The sequence below is a fragment of the Puntigrus tetrazona genome, chromosome 14 (assembly GCF_018831695.1).
Source record: "Puntigrus tetrazona isolate hp1 chromosome 14, ASM1883169v1, whole genome shotgun sequence".
Taxonomy (NCBI): domain Eukaryota; kingdom Metazoa; phylum Chordata; class Actinopteri; order Cypriniformes; family Cyprinidae; genus Puntigrus; species Puntigrus tetrazona.
Genome location: NC_056712.1, coordinates 8,081,815 through 8,105,954, shown reverse-complemented (window position 1 = coordinate 8,105,954; position 24,140 = coordinate 8,081,815). Strand labels below are relative to the sequence as shown.

Genomic DNA, 24,140 nt, shown 5'->3' with positions numbered 1-24,140 from the left:
TTTATTGCATTTAACCTTAAACATAAAATTATCAATAATAGCTTTTGGTGAGTTCGTAACTAAATAAAACATTGAATATTTTGGCTCCATCATTACAGTTATGTGCTCGAGGACATTATTTATTGGCGTAAATCATTGACCAGCTGTTATTTAAGTAACATGCGTGTCTTTTGTTCCCTTTACTCTTCTGTCTCCCTCACTTCCTGTTCAAACACGCGCCATAATGATGTTACATTGCAATCTTAGCACTTAGTGTCTTTTCTTATCCCTTCATCTTCAGGTTGCCATGGTGACCGGGCTCTGTTACTTTACGACCAGCCAATGCTGCATTTTGCCACACCCGCGCACACACAGTGAGAGAGAGACGGGGAGAAAGGAAACGGGAAAGAGTGTGTGTGTGTGTGTGTGTGTGTGTGTGAGAGCAGAAAGGGTGTGGTGAGCTGGTACGGTAAATGAACGGAAGAGAGATGGTAGATTTAGAGCATGTTCATGAAAAGGGGGAGCAGGTGGCATCAGGCAAACAAATGAGGGTGTCGGGGACACAATAAAAACCTGATTTGCTGAATTAATTCACTCTTTGGAGTGTGAGTGGGGAAACGGCAGCCTCTGGGAGTTCAGCCACTGATTAAACATGACAGAATTTATCACGGGCTCATTGAGAGACGGAGAGGAAGAAAGAGAGGGAGAGACAAGGAAAAGGAAGAGATGAAACACGGGCGGCGCCAGTGGTGATTTCAGGATGTAAACCCTGCTTGTTTTTAGGAAAAGCCCAGATGCTGTTTTGCTTTTGACGTCACCTCCTTTACAAGAAAGCAGCTAATTTTTGTTGCTAACAAAAACGCATTTTGTTTTCCAGGATTATAATTAATACATGTATTGTCATGAGCCAAGTCTGCTGCATATATTAGCTTATAGGTGCCTGGGAGAAGTTAACTGTAGGACACAAAACCTGGACATTTGGACCAAGCCACAATGTAAAGAAATTAGATTGATAAACTAGGCAGGTATTTATTTATTTATTTTTATGCATTTTAACAGTCTTCTAAATAAAACCGTAATCCCGCGGCAACCCAACTGTTACTAGTACTTTGTACCCGCAGCCTGATTTATTCTGGCTTTCACACACAACGCAGCATTCTTCCTCTCGGTCTGTCGACCTGTTGCTAATTAATTTTCAGGTATTCTTGAAATAAAATAGTAAGAGGGGATGATAGACCAAAAATAAAAATACAGTGTAGCAAATAATTATTTTAATTTGTAATTTATTACTTATTGTATTATTTTTTTAATCTGCACAAATATCCAAAGTTGTTCAATTTCAGTTGTACAATAAAAGGTAGAATTTGAATTAAATATTGAGCAAATGTATCTAATTGAATTAGATATTTAAAGATTAAACTTTTTTTTTGACATGTTTGTGTCTATAACAAACATCTTTCAAATATCCCATTAGATACACGGTAAAACATTAAAGAAATAAATAGTTTGTTGAACAGAGCGTTGTGGTCCTCTGATGATGTCATCTTTTACTGTGAATGACGAGTGCAGTGAGGTCATCTCTCGTGCCCCTGAGCGGTGTGACAATGAAGAGGGAAGCCCGAGTCAAACAAATCACAAAACTGACTCACGCGCATTTTTTGAGACGGACACCACTGACTCACACACTCCCATAACGACCCTCATTTTATAAAGACATGCGAGGACAATGCAACGCACGAGATGTAGAGATATAAAGTCCCTCTCATAAACATTTCTACTCAGACTCAAACAGTCTCAAAGCCGCTCCTGCAAAACGCTCTTCTGCGTAACAGCTATTATTGCAGTCTAATTAATGTCTTTTTAAAGGGCCGATGACTGCACTATAATGATAAGGCGTTAATATTTCAGAGTCATTTATAATGAGCGAGTAGATTTGGAAATTCGTATCTAACTGTACCTCTGGTGAGACTGATACAGAGAGACGAGATCTATCCATCCATCCATCTAAAGTGGTCCATTCCGAAAGTTTGATTTTGTGTTTTGGAGCACAAGAAAGTGGTCTTTTGGATATCATGCATGTAATTAATGCATGTGTATTATATTTACATCTAGAATGTGTACAAATGAACATTGTTCAGACAAATTACAGAGTAACAGGGAAAGGGAATAAGTGTGTTAGGGTGGTGGATGGGAATTACAGAATGTAGGGTATAATTTGTGGATTTAAAAAAGCCCAAAATACAGAAATATTCAGCCATTGCATTGCATTTAAGACACTGACTTCCATGAAAGTTGGCTTCAGCGGGATCTTGACAGGTGTCCATTTAAACAGAAAGTAGGAGAGATAACTTCATCTAAAACCCCGAGAGAGGGGGAAACAATTAGCAGCAGACAGCAGATGGATGCGGTTCCAACAGGTAAGACAGGGAGATGTCAATGTTGTACAAATGCATCACAGCACAATTAGAGACAGACAAGGACAGTGAGAGAACGTGTGTGTGTGTGTGTGTGTGTGTGTGTGTGTGTGTGTGTGTGTGTGTGTGTGTACATGCCAGACAGACCTCGAAGGAAAGGCCAGGTGTTTGGATCAGCTTGCGTGCATAATTGGCGAGATTATCTCTCTTTTTTTTCCTTCCTCCTCTTTGAAACGGGCGTAAACAGCCGTGTGTGTGTCCCGCGGGGAGCGTCCGTGAAATGTCAGGGCAGCGCAGTCGGGGCTCACCTTTGCTGAGCAAAATAGAAAAGAATGCGTTTGATGACTTTTGAGTTCGCGCAACGAAATGCTTAATAACCGAATCGTTGCCTGTGGTTTTCTTTTCACAGTTTGCATCGAATAGTGTACATTTTAGCATAATTACATATAAATGTATTTATATAATGTTTCTAAATGAGGCAAACCGCATATGTGGTATAAATAGCTCTAATTTATTGCACACACTCTCTCTTGTTGTTAATGCTTTTATTGTCCTTTCAGAGAGAAAGTCCGTTTTTCGTACCTTTTCGTAGGTGTCCAGCGCTTTAGCCTTTATTTGATGGTGTGCAAAAACATTTCAATCATTTTAATGCAAACTTTTTATTTTGTTCTTTAAATGTGTTCAAAAACGAAAGCGCGATTGCCAGTTGTTGCATTTCGTTTTGGGTAAAGCCAAAACGTCCATTTACATACACATTTTTTTTTGTTGTTGTTTTGTGTTTACAGCTACGGTCAAATCGACGATTTTAATGGCTTTTTGTGTTTTCAAGGCTATATACTCTTTAAACAGTTCTGAAAGATCATGGTGTCGTAGATGATCTTTGCGCGTTTCATGAGATCGGGTAGTTTAAGTTCCGATCAGAGCGCGTCGTGGGCGCGCGGAGCCTCCAGAGGCAGAGGGAGGCGAGCTGAGGCGAGAGAGGGCGGGATGTGGGGGAGCTTTTACTCGCCCTGTGGCCTGATGACTCAGAGCACCAGGTTCTTCCAGGTCATTCCGTCTAAACGTCAAGCTAAACATAGCGCTGCTGTTTGTACAGCAAAGCCTGCCAGACATCACTCGTCGTCAGATAGCGTCGCTGGTTGTCACGTTTTTAATCGAGTAAAGATTTGACAGTGTGGGTTTATTTCTGTGTGGTCCAATATCCTCGAGTCTTGGCTACACAAAAGGCAGGCAGGTGTTTAGGGCCGCCTCAGGCCATTATTAGACGAAAGAGACATCACGATTGAATCTATTTCCAGTTTCTAATTGAATTTGCACGAGCTCGGGTCATCATCGTTGCGAGTCATCGTTAGCAGCCAATCGTGGACACGTTGCAAAACACCGTGGAAATCCATAGTCTGGTCACTTCTGCCCAGAGACAGCGTGAGCTGGCGGCTCGGATGTGTGAGATGTGTGCTAATGTCTGACTGGAGAAAGAGAGAGAGAGAGCCAAATACACTGCCCAGGGTTTATAGCTTCCAATTGATATCTAATAGCCCCAGTGGACATTAATAGATACAGTGTCAGGACTGTTGGTGGTCTGATGTAACTTCCCGCCTGGCCTTGATTAATTAAAGAGTTTTATTGGCTCCTGCGAGATACCGTTATTCGTTGGCAACTTGGCACCAAAAGGCCCGCAACAGAAACGGACCCACAAGCCGTATTAGGAGTGTGCGGTGATTTAGTTTGCTTTTTTAAAATATTTGATTTGTCATGGCTTAAACTAATAATGTGTAGATATTAGTATCGACTATTTAGATATTTATTTTGTTGCTTGCTTAGAAAAAGGCCGCCGTTTCTGAATCTTCCTATCTCCACTCACTTTTACAAACCGTGCATCAACTTAAAAAGCCTGGTGAATGAGCGGCGCCCCGTGGCTCAAAAACACTTTCTCGAACCGTCATCTTTACCGTGAGCATCTTTCTGTTTATTCTTTGTATACGTTTTTACCTCTATTTTCTCTTATTGCGGAATTTCATATGTCGCATTCTTAGGATGGATCGCTTTGTTGCGTTTCCCTTATTTTTTACACTCTGGTTTGCTGTTGGTTGTCAATTGGAAAAAAATATGGCTAAATTGCACTTAGCTTATGCGTGCAGGTTTGTAATGTTTACAGGTACGGAAGAGGAAAGCGGCATTATGTCGGCGGGCTGGCTTGCATCAGAACGTTTATCTCCGCACCTGTTTTCTACATAGAAAATGAACGAGTGGATGAGCCCCATGGTGAAAGCAAAAGAGGAGAGAGAGAGAGAGAGAGAGAGGAAGAAAATGTATGGGGGAGGCAAAGCAGTCAGAGATGCTCCATTTGTAATCGGTGACAATTTAATCTGTCAGTTTTGGGGACAGTGGGAAGAGCGAGTGAGTGGCCAGCGAGTGAATGCTGACGGCTAACTATAAAGGCTGTCGGCTGTATCGATGCATAGACAGTGAGAAGTGAAATGGCTTTCTGAGATGAAAGGCGACAACAAACCAGTCAGGGCATTGCACATGAAACGTATAGGTTCATTAAAAGTCAAAAATGTTGTTGTGATAAATTATAATTTGTCGTTCGCGTGTATGTGAAATATGATTTAATGCGAGCGATATTCTGTATAGAATCCCATCTAGTCACCTCAGCTGTGCGCTGAGAAGAGGAGACAATGAAAAAAAGGGCGGTGGCACTGTCTCTGTGATTGAATGCAGCCGTGTTTTAAATCGATATTAATGAGAATGTTTTGAAAACAAGACGAATGCCGCAAAAGGCGACAGAAAGCGACCGTTTTCTAACCATACTTGCGTTTTTTTTATTATTCGTGGCGCATCTGGTTGTTAATAGGCTTGTCGGTGTTTTTGTTCGGAGGTGCTGAAATGCAGTGAGCTGCGCTGGTTAGAGCGCGTTGCTCCCATCCCCCGCCTGTACGGCACAGGGTAAGGGAGGGGGACCGGAGAGAGAGAGGGGGGGAGCGATAGGCAGCACCCTTGTGAGGGGAAACAAGAGTCAGCTTCGCGGAGAGGAGAGAAGAAAAAAGAGCTGGGGCGCAAACAAAAGAGAGAACATGGACGAAGCAGGAAAATGTCTGTTTAAAAAGGCAGAGCAGCGGAGGCTTTGGTCATCCTGCACATAGTCCGCCCGTTTTTTGTTTTTTTTTGTTTTTTGGATGCCGTGGTTTGGAGCGGTTGCGCGGGGAGCTCTCAAGGCGGAAAGCGGTTTTTAATCCGTCTGTGGATGTTGCCAGCTTGCGATGGCTGTTGCAGGGCGATGTAGCTGCATAAAAGAGAACGTGCCTCTTTGTTTTTGTTTCTTCATTGTTCTACTAAGTGTCCTTACAAATGCACAAATTCGCTACAGCATTCAGGAGGAGCTGGAGAGCGGCACTGTCGTCGGTGATCTTGTTCGGGATCTCGGGCTGGATCTGCGAAAGCTCTCGGCTCGTCGGATCAGAATCAGCTCCGACAGCGCGAGGCGATACTTCAGCATCAACCACAAAACTGGTAAGCTTGTTATAAGCGACCGGATTGACCGCGAAACGCTCTGTGAATTCAGCGGCACCTGCACGCTTAGCCTCGACGTGGTGTTAGAAAACCCATTTGAACAGCACAACGTGGATGTTGAGATTTTGGATGCTAATGACAACTCGCCGCTTTTCCCGCGAGACGAGTACCAGTTGGAAATCTCCGAGGGCGCACAGCCAGGCGCGCGGTTTTCCATTGAGGGCGCGCAGGATTCTGACGACGCCTCAAATTCCGTGCGCCATTATCGCCTCACCTCCAACGAACACCTGGCGCTCGATTCAACCAAACCACCTGCGGACGGAAAACACATAGAGCTCGTGCTGAAAAAGCCTTTCGACCGCGAGCTTTTGCAGTCCCACCAGTTTCTGCTCACCGCTACCGACGGCGGATCTCCTCCGCGCTCAGGCACAGCCAAAATCAACGTGCGCGTTTTGGATACCAATGACAACGTGCCAGTCTTCGGCAGCTCGGTATACAAAGTGAAACTGCGGGAAAACTCTCCTGTTGGCGCGCTGGTTATTAAATTAAACGCCACTGATAGGGATGAGGGCTCCAATGGGGAGGTGTATTACTCATTTAGCTCTTACACGCCAGATAGAGTGAGACAGGTGTTTTCAGTAGACACAGACAGTGGAGAAATTAGAGTTAAAAGCAATGTGGACTATGAAGAAACCAACAGCTATGAGATGTATATCCAGGCAGCAGACAGAGGCCAAGGGGCCGTAGCAGTGCACTGTAAAGTGGTGGTGGAGGTGCTGGATGTGAATGATAACCCTCCTGAGATTGTGCTCTCCTCTCTCTCCAGCCCAGTTCGGGAGGATGCTCGTGCAGACACTGTGGTGGCTTTAATAAGCATAAATGACAAAGACTCTGGGCAAAACAAGCAGGTCAGCTTGGACATCATCCCCCCAAATCTACCTTTTAAAATCAGATCATTCCGAAACCATTACACTATTGTTACCTCTGCCTTCCTGGACCGGGAGACAATAGCATCGTACAACGTCACAGTTACAGCCACAGATGGCGGAACGCCACCTCTTTCATCGTCAATGACGGTACGGGTAGAAGTGGCAGACGTAAACGACAATCCGCCACGTTTTGAACAGACTTCATACACTGTTTATGTCTCCGAAAACAATGCACCCAGTGCACCTTTGTGCGTCGTCAAGGCAACAGATCACGATGCCGGAGAAAACGCTCGCATCACATACACCGTCCTAAATGACAACAACCATGGTATTTCAGTGGCATCGTATGTTTCTGTCAAACCTGCCTCAGGTGAGGTGTATGCACTGCGATCGTTTGACTTCGAGAAGCTGCGTGAGTTTCATTTCCAGGTTAAAGCTCAAGACAACGGAGTGCCACTTTTGAGCAGAGTGGCAACTGTTTACATTTACATCATGGACTCCAACGACCACAGCCCGCAATTTGTCCGCCCAGCGGCAAACGGCTCACACTCCACAGAGACTATTTTGCGTAACTCGGAGGCAGGTGTCCTCGTTTCACGTCTCCTGGCTTGGGACCTGGATGCTGGAGAAAATGCCTGGTTGCTATACAGCCTCCATCACCCGCCAGAATTGGATTTGTTTAAAGTGCACGAGTACACGGGTGAAATCCGCACAACTCGACGAGTAAACGAGGACAATTCTACAGTCTTTAGCCTCACAGTGCACGTACGAGATCATGGTTTGCCTCCTCGCTCCTCATCTACGACAATCAACATTGCCGTTATGGAGCTCCCACCCAAAGTGGCCCCAGACCCAAAACGCATTATCAGGCCACACGGCACGATGTTATTCTCCCACGTAACCCTCTATCTGATCATTGCCCTAAGTGCAACCACCTTTGTTTTCTTGCTCACCATCTTTGTCCTAGCAATTGTTCGCTGCCATGCCTACTGCAGCCAACCCGATGCTTGTTCCTGCTCACCTTGCTGCGGGTCCAAGAAGAAAAAGAAGACCACGATGAAGAAGGCACCCAAAGACGGTGGAGGCGGTGGTAGTGGCGGGGCTGCAGGCGGTGGAGGAGGAGGAGCCGTAGGGGGTGGAGGAGGCGCTGCTGGTGGGGTCACAGTCCAGCAACAGTCTGCGGTAATGCGGAGAGACCTAAAAGTAGAGCCACACTACATTGAGGTGCGAGGAAATGGCTCTTTAACCAAAACGTACTGCTATAAGACCTGCCTGACTGCCACCTCAGGAAGTGACACTTTTATGTTCTACAATACGGGCCGGCCGTTGAGTGGGACTTGGGGCTCGGGGGCAGACCGTTTCTTCACTGGACAGAGTGGACAGTTTGTGCGCAGACTGAGCATGCCCGACGCTACGGCAATTCAGGTGTGTGCAGTGCCCACACTGTTATAGCATCCATTAAGTGACTCATCCATCTATCTGCCTCATCCATGCATGAAGAGGGGAGAAAATCTCTTCTCTTCGACAATGTGGTACCTTTTCGCCATCAGATGTGTGGATGATTTATGTGTAGATGTTTTTGTTTGTCTTGCTTCCAAATACGCGCACGCTGGAAAAAATTGGTTTGGAAACAGTTTTCAGCTAGTAAATCTCACAATTCTTAACAAGGAGACAAAAGTAAAACATGCTGTAGTAATATTTTTTTATTTAAAAACAAAACAACAACAACAACAACAACAAACAGATAGCTTAGTTTTATTGCTGACGGTATGTAGGACTGCTACGGGCCAGTTTCAGCAGAGGGAAGAACAGGTGTTTTGCTCTGTGTTCAGCAGGGCTCAGTAATGGATCCTGTTATACTGGAGCGTTTTTGCTTTTTCTTTTTGTGCCTCATTAATTCACAGCAGCAGCATTCAGTGCGAACTGCAGAATGTGTGCGTGCGCAGTTTTGATGATTTAGGGTATCAGACTCTCTTTCCACTTGTTTGCAGCTGTCATCAAATTGCATTTCATCAGTTATGAATTTAGAGAGAAGTGTTCTGTAGGGAGGATGGTAGCCATTGGTGTGGCAGAAGGATTCTTGTGTGTTACTGTCTTTCCTTTTATTTCCTTTTACATGTCGGTTTTCAGTAATCACATTTACATGATTCTATTGAACTCTTTACTTTATATGTTACTTGTTCGTTAGGAACCTGGTTACGCAAGCAAAGTTTAACTTGGACTAAAATGCCAATCAGAGCCGATTCAACTACAAGAAACTTAAGTGATCTTAAAATATGTCAGTGCCTTTTTGTTTCAAGATGCACACCAGTATTGTTGGCATGTATTGTAAATGTCTTAATTGAACTATTGCCTAATCCTGGTTTAACCTAAGCCCCGTCTTTGTAACCAGGCCTATGTTGCTCAGTGTCTTGCGCTGCCGTTAACACACATATCACGGTTGCACCAGTCACCAGTCTAATCTTTAGCCAGAGGTGATGACTAATACTATTAAATGCGCCCATGCTTGCTATTTTATTTAATAGTAATTTTGTCTAGTCCCCTACTGTGAATATGACTGCCTAACAGCTTAGCAAGTCAAGCAGTTAGTCAGAAATCTGGAATCCCACCTGCTCTATCTAACCTGAGATGTAGAATTTAGAGATCTAGACACAGATTTACGGTAACATAGACCTTCACTTTATCTATTTGAGGAAATTATAATATAAATAATCATATATATATTTATAATATAAATCGGAAATTAATTCAAACATGACAATTTATTCACCAGGTAACTGACTAGCATTGGTCAATCATATAAAACATCTAATAAGAATAGGAATCTAGAAGCATGATAATTTGAAATCCAATAAGAATTTAGAAGCATTTACCTGGTAATGAGAACTACACAAACTTTTACTACCCTCATTTTAATATCCAGATAAGCCATTCATTTACCAAATGTTGTTGTTTGCTTATTATAACGATTTTAGCAAATTGGTCTGGGATTTGTGAGTAGTGATGATTCTTATGTGATTGATGTGGGAAGGTGCATCTCGTGTACGTACATACAAGACGTAATATGTGTGAAAACTGCATGCTGTTGCAAATCTAAATGAATAGATTTTTCTGTATTTATTTATTCCTTTATTTAGTGGTGTAGGAGTTTTACCTTTATGCTCTAAGACAGATGCCAAACATGAATTGTCATAAACTTGTTTACTTTGATTTAGTTTACTTTGATTTAGGAGTTTAGCAGGAAATGAGTGGGGGAGAGAGACGGGGAGAGTAAGTGAAGGAAACAGATGTTGAATATCAAAAGTGAACTGTTTTAATGCTAACCAGATGTTGATTCTCACGAGTTTTTTGTTTTCTCGGAAATTGGCCTCATCAGGGTTCAGTTATCTTGGCAGCCTTGCAGCTCTGTTTTTTTCTCCTCTCTTTCCCTCTCTCATGCTTGTTCTCTCGCCCTCCCTCTCTCCAGCCTGTTCTGCAGTGCGCTGTTTCAGGACAGCTGGGTGTGTTTATATTTAGAGGTGTGAAGCTCAAACAACACTCCAGTTTCTCCGTACCCACACTTAAATCTCTCTAGAGAGACTTTGCAGTCTAGCTTCAGTTTAGTTACACAGCTTCACGTTGGACATCATCCACCAAAACCAATTGATAGATCTTTAATCGTTCAACACAGGCTAGCATGATTGGTCCTCAGATAGATAGATCGAGACATATAACTTCCAGAGTAAATCAAGCTGCCCCACTAAGTTATGCATCATTCATTCCTAACAGATGAAATTATTTTCTTATCAGGAAGTCCTTGCAGAGTCTCCCAAGCCTTAGCATGACCACCAATTTATTACAAATAAAGCCATCCCTTTCTGTTCTGTTAGTTCACCGGAGATCATCATTACAAACTGAGTGCCTTTATGTTGTTGACTGGGCTGTGAGTGTTTCAAGGATTACTGGATACGAAAATAGTTTCCCTGCGCAAGCGCCTCTTATTTGTGAAGTAATTACTGGCTCATTTCAACTGTTCTCATTAAATGTCAGTCATGTTTGTTCTCCCTGTGTGTGATTAAGTGGCAGTGGAGCTGAGCTCTGCGTTTCTGCTGGCTGATTGGCTGGTTGGGTTTGGAAAGAAAAGGACGGAAGGATTGTGATTGGTTGCTGCAGAGGTGCGAATGCTGTATCTAGGCGAGGTGTGTCCACTCAGAAGGGAACCAAGAGAGAGAAAGAGAGAGAAAATAAGCAAAAGAAGAGTAAGAAACCGCTGGTGAGATGAGACCAGACTGAACTCATTCTGCTTCACACACAGTGATAAATCAAAGACCTGTGAGGTGCATAAAAACAGATCACCGGTTTCTTTGCTCAGCAACCCTAACTGTTATCATATTCACTTTATTTGAGTGTCTTTAATTTCTATGAGGGGTTTAACCCAAGAATCTTTCAAAAATGTTACTCCTGCACATGCTTATTTATTATAAACGGTTAGCGTATGCATTTTAAACCCTCTGGGTTTTTTCACTTTTTTTCATTACTGACATGGTGCACTGATTTGAAACTGATTTATATTCAACCTTCCTTTATAAAATGTGTTCTTTGACAGTTTGTGAAAGGTGCGTGCTAGGTTGAACATCAGTGCGAGTGTGTCATGTTTTTGGGCATGACTGCTAGCTGGTGTGTATAGTAGTTGTCTTGCAGGGTTGTATGATGGATGTGTGTGTTTGCGTGTTGTGTGGAGGAAAAGCAGGCCCTGCTGATTACGTTTTGAATTGGATTTCACATTGATAAATGTCCTTCAGGAAATGTTTGTTGGAGGGTGAAAATGGGTGACAAAAGGGAGGGTAAGGAACACCGATGCCATGCCTGCCTTTTTGTATATAAAAGTTGATAGCGCTGAAAATCTGTGCAGCATCCAGTAAAGATAAAGATTCACACTAAAATTGTTTTATATTCTATTTTGCATAAAGAAAATGTAATCTATTTAACTTTTTTTTATTCACTTAAACATTTTCTGCTTTTATGGTGAATTACTCGTGAGGTTTTGTTTAAGGATCCTTATAGGTTTTTTGCTTTGGGACATTTCCTCCATAAACTCATTGCTGACAATAAAGTCTTTACGGTGCTAAAAAATTAGCTTCATTTCCTTTAAGCGAGATGCAGTGTCTTGTTTCTGTACTTTTGACTTCGGAGTGTAATATGACCTAGACATGTTCTTGAAAGGTTTCATGACATTCACTAACCTTGTGCATTTTGAACTGCTGATATGCATCAGTTTCCTTCTCCCTGAGGAGACTCATTTGAGCTGATCACCCTTCTGTTACTGCTCCTTTAGGGTTTTATGACCCTGATTCATCTCATTTGTTTGAATGGTTGGTTGAAATCTTGTTTTGGATGATGAGCGTTAATGTTTGTGTGTCTGTGTGAGGGTAAGAATGTGAATGAAATCTTGACCCAACTCTAACCCTTTCCTCAAAAGCCAGAGTCCTGCAGCCATCATGACCATATGCATGATTAATTAATGAGACGGTATTGGTTTTTTGATCCACCCCAGTGCTTACTGTCATCTCTTTTTCTCTCTTTTTTGTCTTTGTCTTTCCCAGCCTAAAGCTCCCAATGCAGACTGGAGATATTCAGCGTCCCTCAGAGCAGGAATGCAGAGGTAAGCTTTAAATAGTTTAGTTGCCTTTTTTGTTGTCATCTGCTGAATATAACCTATTGCTTTAAAGGATTAAATAAATAGATTAATACTTTTATAATAGCCTATATATAGGCCTGTATATTGGCAACAGGAAAACTACTACATAAAAATAATGAAGACTTTGAATGCATGAATCTGGTGGATGCAAGTCAAGAAAGACATATTAAGCAAGACAGTAATTCCCAGACATTTTATGGACGTAGTTACCTATAAAAACAACTGATGTTGATATGATCATGGAAACTCATGTGCACAGACATTGCATTACCCATAAACCCCCTGGACCGTGCTGGGTAGCATATAGTTATCCACCACTCATTGTGAGTAAACCAATGGTCTGATATAGATGTATGCAGCCACTGAATGACCAGTACAGCTGTACAGCGTCAATTTCCGTGGAAGCAGAAGTAGGTCACATGCGGCGATTGAAGTATTGCCTGCAGCCATGTCGGCAAAACGATGGCAACGAAGGACATTGCAGACAACAGACTCGGCAGCATGTTCACATATGCCAGAGCTATGTGTGTGTGACTGAATGACCTCCGATCTTCATTAGCGGTACACTGATTCCCTCCTAATTACAGCAAGGTTTAATGAGAGCTAATGCAGCCTCGCAAATCATTCTCATGCATTAAATCAGATTCCTGTCTCACAATTTATGTGCTTAGAGAAACCGCTGCAAAATTAATTTCACATTTATGGTGCTCTTGCTTTTTCTGTCTTAAGGCAAATTTACAAGGCTTTCATTTGTGGCTTCTTTGTAAAGTCAGTGGCTTCTCATTAATATTTGCTGTTACTCATTTTTAGAGGTTAGAATTTAAACAAACCCAAAATCCCAAGTATTGTTATTTTGCCATGCTAAATAGTTTGCTGCTGTTACTTTAATAATAGATAAGAAATATTCATAGGGATCCAAACCATATTATTTTATTTACGGGTTTATGCAAAACTAGCTTTTCGCATGTTAATCAGAGAAATGATCAGTGGAGAAAGCAGTGACGTTGACATGCAGGCGGAAGAGAACGAGGAAGGAAAGGCAGACAGAGGAAGCGAGAAGGGGGCTGTTTGAACATTAGCTTAGGATCATGTATTTGGTCCAGTGTTTCTCATTAATAATGTATTAGCCTTACTGACTGCTGTTTCACAGCTCTTTAAAATGGCTTCCACACACACACACACACACGCACACACACACACGCACACACACACACACACACACAGCATGTAATAGCAGCTATAACCGCCTGACCTTGGACTGCAAACATTCATCACAGGAGGAGAAAGGGGGTGACTAAAATGGTGGTTTTCCAGCTGTTCTGCATCAGGTTTTGCCTGATTTTTATCATATATACATACACACGCACAAACACACACATACATACATACATATATATATATACACACACACATACATACATATATACTGTATATATATATGATACAGAGACAAAATTCCAGCATAGCAATCCGCAGAAACATTCAACATTCTGAAGTGTATTTATCCCCAGTTGTATATGATAGTCGATGTTGTGTTGATGTTTGGGAGCGAATCTAAGTGCTTCATGTTTTCAGCCACTCCGAGCACAGTGACCTAATCCTTTCTTAACACACTCGCAGCTGCACGCAAAGCAACAGAGGGAACGTATCAGTTGATAACACCCTTTTCTAAAAGTAACTGAAATCTCCTGCTTGGTTTGATTTTCTGCCACCGGCGTTTTTTCTGGCGCTTTTTCCTGATGCATACACGAACGTGGGTGTATGCAGAGGCAAAATAAAATGGAGTTTGAAACACATTTCGCTTCCTTAACGTGGCGTATTTCCAACTGAAGCAGGATGATCATCTGCACGAATTACACTGATAGATGTGTTTGTGTGTGAGAAAGAAAGTCTTTGATGTGACATTTGTGCAGGAGTTGAGCGTGAGCTTTAATATCAGAGGTGGTGTGACTGCAGAGAGGAGCACGGCCTAATCCCTAATCTCTAATCCAAGCTTCTAGATTCCAATTCTCACAGAAGACCTGCGTATACCCACACTCAATCATTCAGCCCAGGTCATACATAAACCCTACTTTCGTGCCACACATAGTCCTTCAAAATCTGGGACGTTATCTACAGACAAATATTGCCTCACAGAGTATGAAAAAAGCGCATTACTGTAAAGAAAATAAATAGAGTAGAATTTTAAATAGTGATTCTTTGTAGTAGTATAATAATGAAACTTAATAATTTAACAGCTTTTCAATGAGGTCTTTCAGTCAGTTCAATTCAAGTTTTTTTTTGTTGTTGTTGTTGTTGTTTTTTTTAAAGGCAAATGAAAAACTTTCTTCTTTGTTTGTGTATAGTTCGGTCCATATGGAGGAGTCGTCCGTGATGCAGGGTGCTCAAGGAGTTCTGGTTCAGAACTGGCCCACCGTCTCCAGCGCTCCTGGTAAGATACGGCATCTAAACGTCCTACGGTAGACACACTCTTGTAGAAATTATGTATTTGAAAGTAAAATCCATTTGTTTCTCTAGTCAAATTGATATAAAATATACTTGTTTATTTCTCAAATGCTTCTCTTCTTGAGTTATGTCTTGAGAAGAGATTAAACTGTTTAAATGGTTTAAATGTTTCTGTTTCTCAAAAGGTTCTTTATGGTGAAAGAAAGATTCTAAAAAGTTAAGAAATAGATGGTTATTTAAATAACCTTTGACTCAATGCTCTTTGTGGCATCTCTGTGAAGAACCTTTTTATTTTTGACAGTGTAATCCACATCGATGCTTACATAAAACACAACCGCATTATTAAGTCTTCCGACCTAGAGCAACCACTGAGCAACACGATTTTTCCTCTGAGTGTCCTGGCAGGACTCTAACACTGTCTTTCGCAGTTTCACTGATATTACCCCTCAGGACCATCTATCACTCTATCAACCCCTGCGCCGATCTACACAATCACTCTCTTCTTCTCTGCCTCACATCATTCTTTCCCTTGCATGCTTCTTTCCCTGCAGTCTCCACTGCGTTGGCCTCTTTTGCTGAGCCGAGCTGCTGCAGTCATGCAGGATATAAGGAATATGACCTACATGAGGCTTCTTTAGGAAACCTAGCTGAGTAGCTCATGGAAACCACAGAAACCACTGCAATACATTAGCGATGCCACGATCTGCCTTTTTTGTGCTATGTTGAGTAGTAACAGTAAATATGAATTCATAATGGAAGCATAATGGAGTCAGTGTACCCAAAATTAGGATTTATCATTACGTATTCTGAAAGGAAAAATGATTTCTAAATAATGACATTATTTTGGGGATTTATAGGAATAAATTTGGGAATAAATAGTATATAAACTATTTTCTGTTTTTGGAGCTATGTAGCACAATCTGCTCAATGAGTGTTTAGCAAATAAGAGATTTTAAGTCAGTTAAAATTTTAAACAAAGTTCATTTTTATTTATATTGTATCCTTTTGTGTTTCACGAAATAAAGACATTAATATAAAGCTGAAACAACACAGGGGGTGAGTAAAAGATGCACAGTTTTAGGGCGAACTGTTCCTTTAAAACTGCTAGCCCGATCACAGCGGGCTCCCCTGGTTTTAATGGTGGATTATATGCATTTAGCTCTGTCAGGTGGCCTATCACGGCTAAGTGATGAAGAAGAGAGTGACACCGATTTCCACAGCTCTGACCAGATCAAGCATAAATCCAGTTTATCAGCTGAGAGAGGAAATGACACAGTCAGAGGGGATGCGGAGGTTATCAGCAACAGCAAGAAAGAGAAGCTCGGTACAAAGCAGCAACCGAGAAAGCGTGGCGAAAGCGCTGAGAGAGGACTCGATTAGGAGATGAATATTAATAACGGTCAGCTCGGAGCATTTCAACACGCGCGCGCACGCACTCTTTCTCGCTCGCTGCGGAGATGTCCGCTCATGGTAATTAATCCACAATATTAGATTCCATTCCTGTTTTGTTCGTCTAGTCTCTTCCTTGCGCTCCAAATAATTGAAGGATCACCTGTCTTTCTGTAGAAGATAGAGTCTCGGTTATTATTCAGAGATGTCTGCACACTCTAAAGCGCTCATGAATGGATCACCGTAACCATCAGGGCAAAACATATTAAGATAAAATACGATTGCGAGTCAAGAACATGCTTGGAATAACAAACTGTGTCATGCGGTAGGTTTGTGTTTGTAGCCATATAATATTGATGCAGTACGTTGTAGAACATTGCGTTGAGGAAATCAACACCTGGTTACACAGACGTAATGAATTTTAGAATGACGTTAAACTGGCTTGCTCTTGTGGTGGCATGTGATGTACACGATATGAAGGCAGCAGTAAACCTCTCTGCCGTCTGGGATCATTTCCCATCATCGGTAACTGGGGTCATCGGTAGGAACCCAGGTACGATTAATGAATATTTAATTTCCTGATTAACTCAGCGTGAGGGTCACGTATGTCTAGGTTGACGCTCGACCCTCTTGGATGGAATGATGATGTGACTTCTGGAGGTGTTCGAAATAATGAAAGTAATTTAGTTTCAATAAGATGAAAGGGAGAGAAGGAGGGAGAGAGGACAAAACGGGTGCAATTACTCGGGTGATGAAAGAGCAATTTGTTCTAATTAAGTCTCTGATGATGACTGCAAATGCAAAGACTGGAAATGAATGAAATAAGCCTCTTTAGATTTTTTGCGCTCTCTCTCTGTCTCTCTCTCTCTCTCTCTCTCTCTCTCTCTCTCTCTCTCTCTCTCTCTCTCTCTCTCTCTCTCTCTCTCTCTCTCTCTCTCTCTCTCTCTCTCTCTCTCTCTCTCTCTCTCTCTCTCTCTCTCTCTCTCTCTCTCTCTCTCTTTCTCTCTCTGTCTCTCTCTCTGTCTCTCTCTCTCTCTCTCTCTCTCTCTCTCTCTCTCTTTCTGTATATGTGTGTATATATGTGTGTGTTGTGTATATATATATATATATATAGATATGTATATATATATTATATTTCCTTTTCTCTGTCTCTTTCATTCTCCTATTCACTGTTTACATATCTTTTTTACTAATCTTTCACAAACTGCCAAGTCTGAAATGTTGCTTAGCTTTATAACACATTATTTTTGCCAAAAATGGAAAATTACCTATTATTTGATGTATATGGTGTATCGCTTTGTGCCAAACCATCTTTCTTCCATAAAACACAAACAGAAAATTTACCAATTTTTTCTTTAAGCTCCTAAAACCACTGCTATTCTTTTGCTATATGTGACCGTGGACCACAAAACCATTAAGTAGCAAGGATATATTGTAGCAATAGCCAAAAATGCATTGTATTGGTCCACATTTTAAAATTTTTCTTCTATTGCAAATATAATTAGAATATTAAATAAAGATCATGTTCCATGGAAATATATTGTAAATGTCCTACCTTAAATGTATTGAATTACATTATTTTTCGATAATTAATATGTCTTGCCAAGACCTTTATTTGGACTATTTTAAAGGCAATTTTTTCAAGCACTCTTTCAGATTTTCAAATAGTTATATTTCGGCCAGATTTTGTCGTAACAAGCCATACGTCAATGGAACGCTTGCTTATTTTTTGCAAAACTGACATTTATGACTGGGTTTGTGGTCCAGGGTAACATATGATGTGATGTTAACTGAAAAAAAAATATACGTATATATATAAATATATATATAGAAGTCAAAGTTATGAAAAACAAGCCATGATTTATTGATTATAAAATTTGCAGTGTATAGCGTAAGAATCATAAATTATGACTTGTTGATTTTTGGATGAACCAACCTTTTAAAACAGCTTTATATGAGAACAACAGCCTGATCTTTTAGGCTGTAACATTTACAATCATAAAACATACATTTTTGTATGTTTTTACTGATGTGCAATTTAGACGCATTTCAATTTTAGATTTTTGATTTGCGTATGTTTATAAAATTAAGATATTCGTATCAGTGCAGTGCAGAGAAAATGCCTCTTGTGGCCCATGGCAACGAACAGAATGAAATGTTATCATTTAGTAGTATAATAATGCAGTTGCAAACAAGGTCATCAATATGACAACTACAAACAACAAAAATAATTAAAATAATGGCGCTATTTTAATATTCATAAGGGTCCATTTCTAGGTGTAGTTAATAAATCAGTTTTGTGCGTTTCAGTGCTTGTAAAAACGTAAGTAAATTTACGTTTTATAAAACAACATTTTACGTAAAATTCATACGAATTATCATGAGATCACATTGAGAACAAATACATACATGAATCAGACAGCACGGTCAGTTTTGTTGTGAGCAGCAGGAGAATCAGCAGTTTAGGTGGTAATGTGAATGCTCGGTAGGTAGTGCTGGTTTGCTTTATGTTCTGCATTTTTATGAGCTTTTTTTTTTTTTTTTTTTTTGAGCTCTGGCTTGCAAAACACTGGAGAAACCAACGCCCCTGTCTCTCTCTCTCCGTGTCTCTGTGTCGTGTGTGAAACAGATGGGCAAAACAACCAAAGCGTAGATCTACAGAATTAAAGTAATGAAAATAGGATAAAGCGCGCTGTCTGTCTCATTTTCCGTCTAACTCTCTTTTTTTTGTTTTTGTGTCTGTCCGATTTTTGTTCCTGTTTTTATGTTTTTTTTCTGAAATGCGGCAAAATGTTAGATTGAAACGGCGTGACAGAGGCAGAGGGCAGGTAGACAGCCTAAGGGAAAGAGGGATTGAGAGAGTGACAATGAGGGGGGAAAAAGGTGACCGAGGGGGAGAGTGAAAGAGAAAAACGGAGATGCAGAGAGGAGGGGGCGGTGACTGCCTCTGTTGCTAGGGGAGAGGAGTATTTGACCATTGGGGAGAGAGAGAGAGAGAGAGAGAGAGAGAGAAAGAGAAAGAGAAAGAGAGAGAGAGAGAGCGAGAGAGAGAGAGAGAGAGAGAGAGAGAGAGAGAGAGAGAGAGCGTTCTGTATTAGTTTCCATCAGTGTCTCTGCCACAGCCAGATTTCACTGGAGGAGGCAGTTTCCACGGCAACCATTCATACCACGAGCAGGGTGTTGGAAGAGTAGAGGGAGGGTGAGAGAGAAACAAGTAAAGGAGAAATGCAAAATGGAGTGAGAAAGAGAGGAGAGGTGTGGCTGAACGTGAGAGTTAACAGAACGTCATATAAAGTAAAGCGAATGGATAAATCTGTGCATGTAAGGGCAAGAAGGAAGTTTAAACGAGAGTTTTTCTTACTTTTGTCATCTCGGTAACGCTATATGAATTGAGAGAAAAACATTTTTCTGCTGCGAATGTGATTGTTCAGTTATAGCAGGCTGGGTGAAGACGGATGAATGGAGAGATAAATGGATGGGCGGATGAGTGTGACCTATCCTGGTCTGTCTGTTTAAAGATCATCTCTACAGGTGGGCCAACCTGCGCAGCCCACAGGCTCTCGTTTCAGCTACGGTGCCATATGGCGCACAGAAACGCTTGCCCACAATGCAACGCACATTCACGCTCGCAGCCTCACAGTCAAAAAAAACACACACAAAAGAAGTGTAAATAAAAACGATATAGCCAGACGTATCAAGAGACGAAAACTGCTATTGCTCGCATATAACGCGAATAAAAAATGCCAACGGGTCTCGTTTTGTAATCATTTTATGATTTTGGTTTTCTCGCTCACTCACAGTCAGTGACAGAGGAAAGGCCGTGCGAGACTGTTTGTGTGTTGTAGGTCTAGTGGAATTTTCCAGAACACGCCAGGGGCTTTAGTCAGCTCAAAAGGGTAAACCGAGGACAATCCCTCTCTTTTTGTGCCAGTGTTTGTCTTCATATCTTTTAGTTGCTGATGTTTTTTTTTTTTTTTTTTAAAGGGGGGGTGTTTTATATGAGGGGGATATTTATTTATTTATTTATTTATGCATTACTTGTGCACTGATGTTTTAGTATTCTTCCCAATAAAACTGCGTTGCTTAAAATTGCAGCATTATTCTCAAAATATGCAGCTATTACGGATTGCAGAACTGTCCTTAACACACACATGCACTGCTGTCTTGGCAGGCTCATGAGAAAGCTTGTGGTGCCATCTGGCACATATTTTATCAGGATTACTAGAGCCTGACGTACCAAGGTGTGACACACACACACACACACACACACACACACACGCACGCACACACGCGCTAACTACAGTGTGATTATATTCATTCTGCTCAGACAATCAATGCCACGTACACATATCTAATTAATATCGTATGTCCACGCGTGCTGTATTGCTCACACACGCAGTCAGTGAAAGTTAATCAAATTTCTGTTAAATATTGACTATGAAAGCATGCAATTTACATACAAAGACCGTAAATAACAAATTGCTGGTTCATAAATAGACAGAGCTACCTAACATGTATTATAATCTAGACTTATTTCATATTACAGATTTAAATGTAGTCTTTTTCAGGCTAGCTGTATATGTGAAATCAGCTAATTTTCTGTGCTGTCGTCCGCCGTTGCACATGCACACGCATACTGCTTCAAAAGCGGTGTGGTCTCATTTAAACGAACCCATAATTCCTTGGCTATGCGGTATTGCTCTGAAATCTGCTCCTTCAGGAGTTTAGCGTTGGAGTTTGGCTCATGTTTCATCCTCAGACCGCCCTTCCTCACCTCCTCTTCTGCATTACGTAACACGGCTCTCCACTCCTCCTTGAGAAAGGAGAGAGATACGGAGATATAGAGAGAGTAGATGGGAGGGGGGTCGGCAGGCTCACGTTGTTTTGTTAATGATGAGTCTATTCGATTTTCTCCCCATCATCTTTTTATGAGGTAGATCTTTCACTGGCCGCGACGATCATGCCCTTGTCATGCAGCTTATTAAACCTGCGCCATTATCTGCTAGCTAGACGCGAGTGTGTCTGTTCATAGACTGCATTTCACGAAAGGTCAAGGCAAGATGGAGATATGCAGAGGAGGTTGTAGTCGGTGTAAATGTACTGGGAAATTGCTCGTAAGCTGTATTTTGCAAAGACACTAGCTACTCCCCGTTTTTAAAACAGTTTAAAGCAGTTTGTTGAAATAATGAGGAAATAATCTATATACAGGCCAAAAGTTTACGTTCGCCTTTCAGAATCTGCAAAGTGTTCATTATTTTAGCAAAATAAGAGGGATCATACAAAATGCATGTTGTTGTTTTAGCACTGACCTGAATATGACATTTCACATAAAATATGCATATATCATAAACAAGAAAGTAATAGTTATAAAAATGTCCCCGTTGAAAAGTTTACATTCGGTTATTTGTTATTGCTTTGTCATTACCTGTTTTTTTGTGATACCTGTCCATTGTTTGCGAGTCAAGTACAATTTAACTGCCCGCTTTTGTTCGGAAATATCCTTCACGTCCCACTGTTATCCTAGTTTTCATTTTAGGCTGAACCATACCTTTAAAAGCATTGCTGCTTTTTAGCGCTAATGAATTTTGTGCCTTATAATGTCAGAAACAAAGAGAGGAACAAAACGGGAGGGCCATGGAGAGAGGAAGATTACATGTGATGAGAGGGAGAAGGAAGAGAGAAAACAAAGCATTTGGGCGTTTAGTTGTTGTGTTGCTGAGGGATTTGGAAGGGTTGTCAGTTCCCCCGAGGACTCATAATGGATGCTGCCTGTTTCTCGTTCTTATTTCACACCCACGGTCCCGAATACAGACCTTCTTTCACTCACAGATATCGTAGTCAGAATGGTTCCGAGGTTGTAATCCATCTTAATCTTCACCGCAACATAAGCTATAGACAAAAGGCAAAGTGCAAACAAAGACCTGCACGCAGATACGAAGCCAAAGGTGTTGTCTGTATTAAATTAAATGATGTTGTGGTGATCCAGTGTCATTATAAATGAGATTACCTGCTCATCAGGCAGAGAGAGAGAGATTTTCAGCAGTGCACAGGGGATGTCAAACATAGACCAGACCAGCCACCACAGTATTTTACACTAAAATACACGAGTTCATTACATTTTTTCCTACTGTTCCGTTTACATGAGTGGAATTTAACAAGATAGACGTGTGTGATGGAAGTGAATTTTGTCTATATGAAAGAAGGTTTTAGGGAAATGTATTTTTAAAGTAAATGTGACCAATTTAGAGTGTAATGCATTGCACAAAACCAACACAAAATCAGAAATAACTATACTTTTCACTTATTGTTGAACTAAAATAGACTCTTGGTCCACTAGGATTTACTTGAAACTAAAACTTTTTTTTACTCATCATAAAGAAAGAAAAGGCTGGTTAATTTACAAAAGGAAAAACTATTATTAAACAAAATTATTACTAGGTTTAAATGGAAATTATTAAGTTAAGGCTACTTAGAAATATCCAGTAAATTTGTTTGACTCTTTGTGAATTTTAGCTTATTAATTACTTATCACTGTAAAGAAAATGTGCTGTTAAATAACAGTAAATTACTTCACTATTAATGGATCGTTTTAATAAACTCCAGATGCCATAAAACAGTTACTAAACCTAACAACAAAAGCAACCATAAAACTCTGGTACAACTCAAAAACAGTTGCATGATGGTAAAAACATAATCTTTAACATAAAAACATTTAATACTATAATACTGATTTATTGTAACGTAACGAACAATTCCAAGTAAAACATACTTGTGAGTTCAAAATTACATTTCTGCAAGATTAAATTGTATTAATACAGAATGAACTTTTTTACTAAATTAACATAGAAATTCAATTTCAAATTCAAGTTTTTATGTAGCATTTACTTCACCACAAAATAATTTTGTGCGGTGTGAAAAACAAATGTGGAAGAAAACAAGACTTATGCGTTAGAGAGATAAAGATGTTAAGTGTTAGCCCCTGTTGGTCCACTTCTCGTGTGTTTTTTTTTTTTTATAAGTTAATTGAATATGAACAGATTGGGTTAATTCTCCCGATACTGTAAGTAAAGTACTGCAAAGCGTTTTCCTTCCCCCAGGCTAAACATTGCTGATTCACTGTCTGTCCTCTGGAGCGAAGCTCTTTACTGCAGAACAGAGAAGTGTCTTTCACCATGCTTTTTTTAGGGTCCGGAGGTCCTTCACCCTACCTGAAACATGGAGAGGTCCCTCCTAATGTTTTCATTATTGACTGTTACATTATTATAGATTGTAATGGATGGTTTTGTTTTCCTTCGTAGATAATGAAGGTGGAGAGGTCTCTCCCCCCGTAGGCGCTGGAGTGGACAGCAACAGTTGGCACTTTCGATACGGGCCGGGTCCCGGAGGCCCTCCGCATCTGAAACACGGTGAGGTGCCTCCTGAAGCCTTCATCATCCCTGGTTCTCCAGCCATTATTTCCATCAGACAAGGACAAGACGGAGATGACAAGAGCGACTTTATTACCTTTGGAAAAAAGGAGGAGGCCAAGAAGAAGAAGAAAAAGAAGAAGGAGAAGAAGGATAAGCGGGAGAAAGGGAAAGATGATGATGATTAGAGAAACAGAGCAAGGAGTTGAAGAAAGAGCTGAATTTTTAAGACCGAAGTCTCAACAAAAGTCTGTAGAACAAAACACGTTTTTGTTAATTATGAAATCCGTACTTGGGGCTGAAACAAACATTATCTAACTGATTTTCTGTTACATTAAGGATAGGATTCGCTCACACCTTAGCCACTACTCCACATGCAATGTTCTTCAGA

The 24,140-nt window shown here is 40.9% G+C and overlaps 1 protein-coding gene across 3 annotated transcripts in view; it reads left to right on the top strand.

Annotated features, from left to right (window-relative positions):
• The window catches only part of LOC122357473 (protocadherin alpha-C2-like), a 98,002-nt gene extending 73,931 nt beyond the window's left edge, over positions 1-24,071 (top strand). For 2 of the 3 annotated variants that reach the window (XM_043256887.1, XM_043256886.1), the window contains 3 exons: positions 12,415-12,473; positions 14,855-14,940; positions 23,642-24,071. In XM_043256887.1, coding sequence (XP_043112822.1) covers positions 12,415-12,473; positions 14,855-14,940; positions 23,642-23,937 — 441 coding nt within the window. In that variant the 3' untranslated portion in view covers positions 23,938-24,071. Of the gene's footprint in view, positions 1-5,380; positions 8,258-12,414; positions 12,474-14,854; positions 14,941-23,641 lie in introns of those variants that run through there. The other variant, XM_043256885.1, reaches the window with a different exon arrangement.
• The last annotated feature ends 69 nt before the right edge of the window (positions 24,072-24,140 follow it).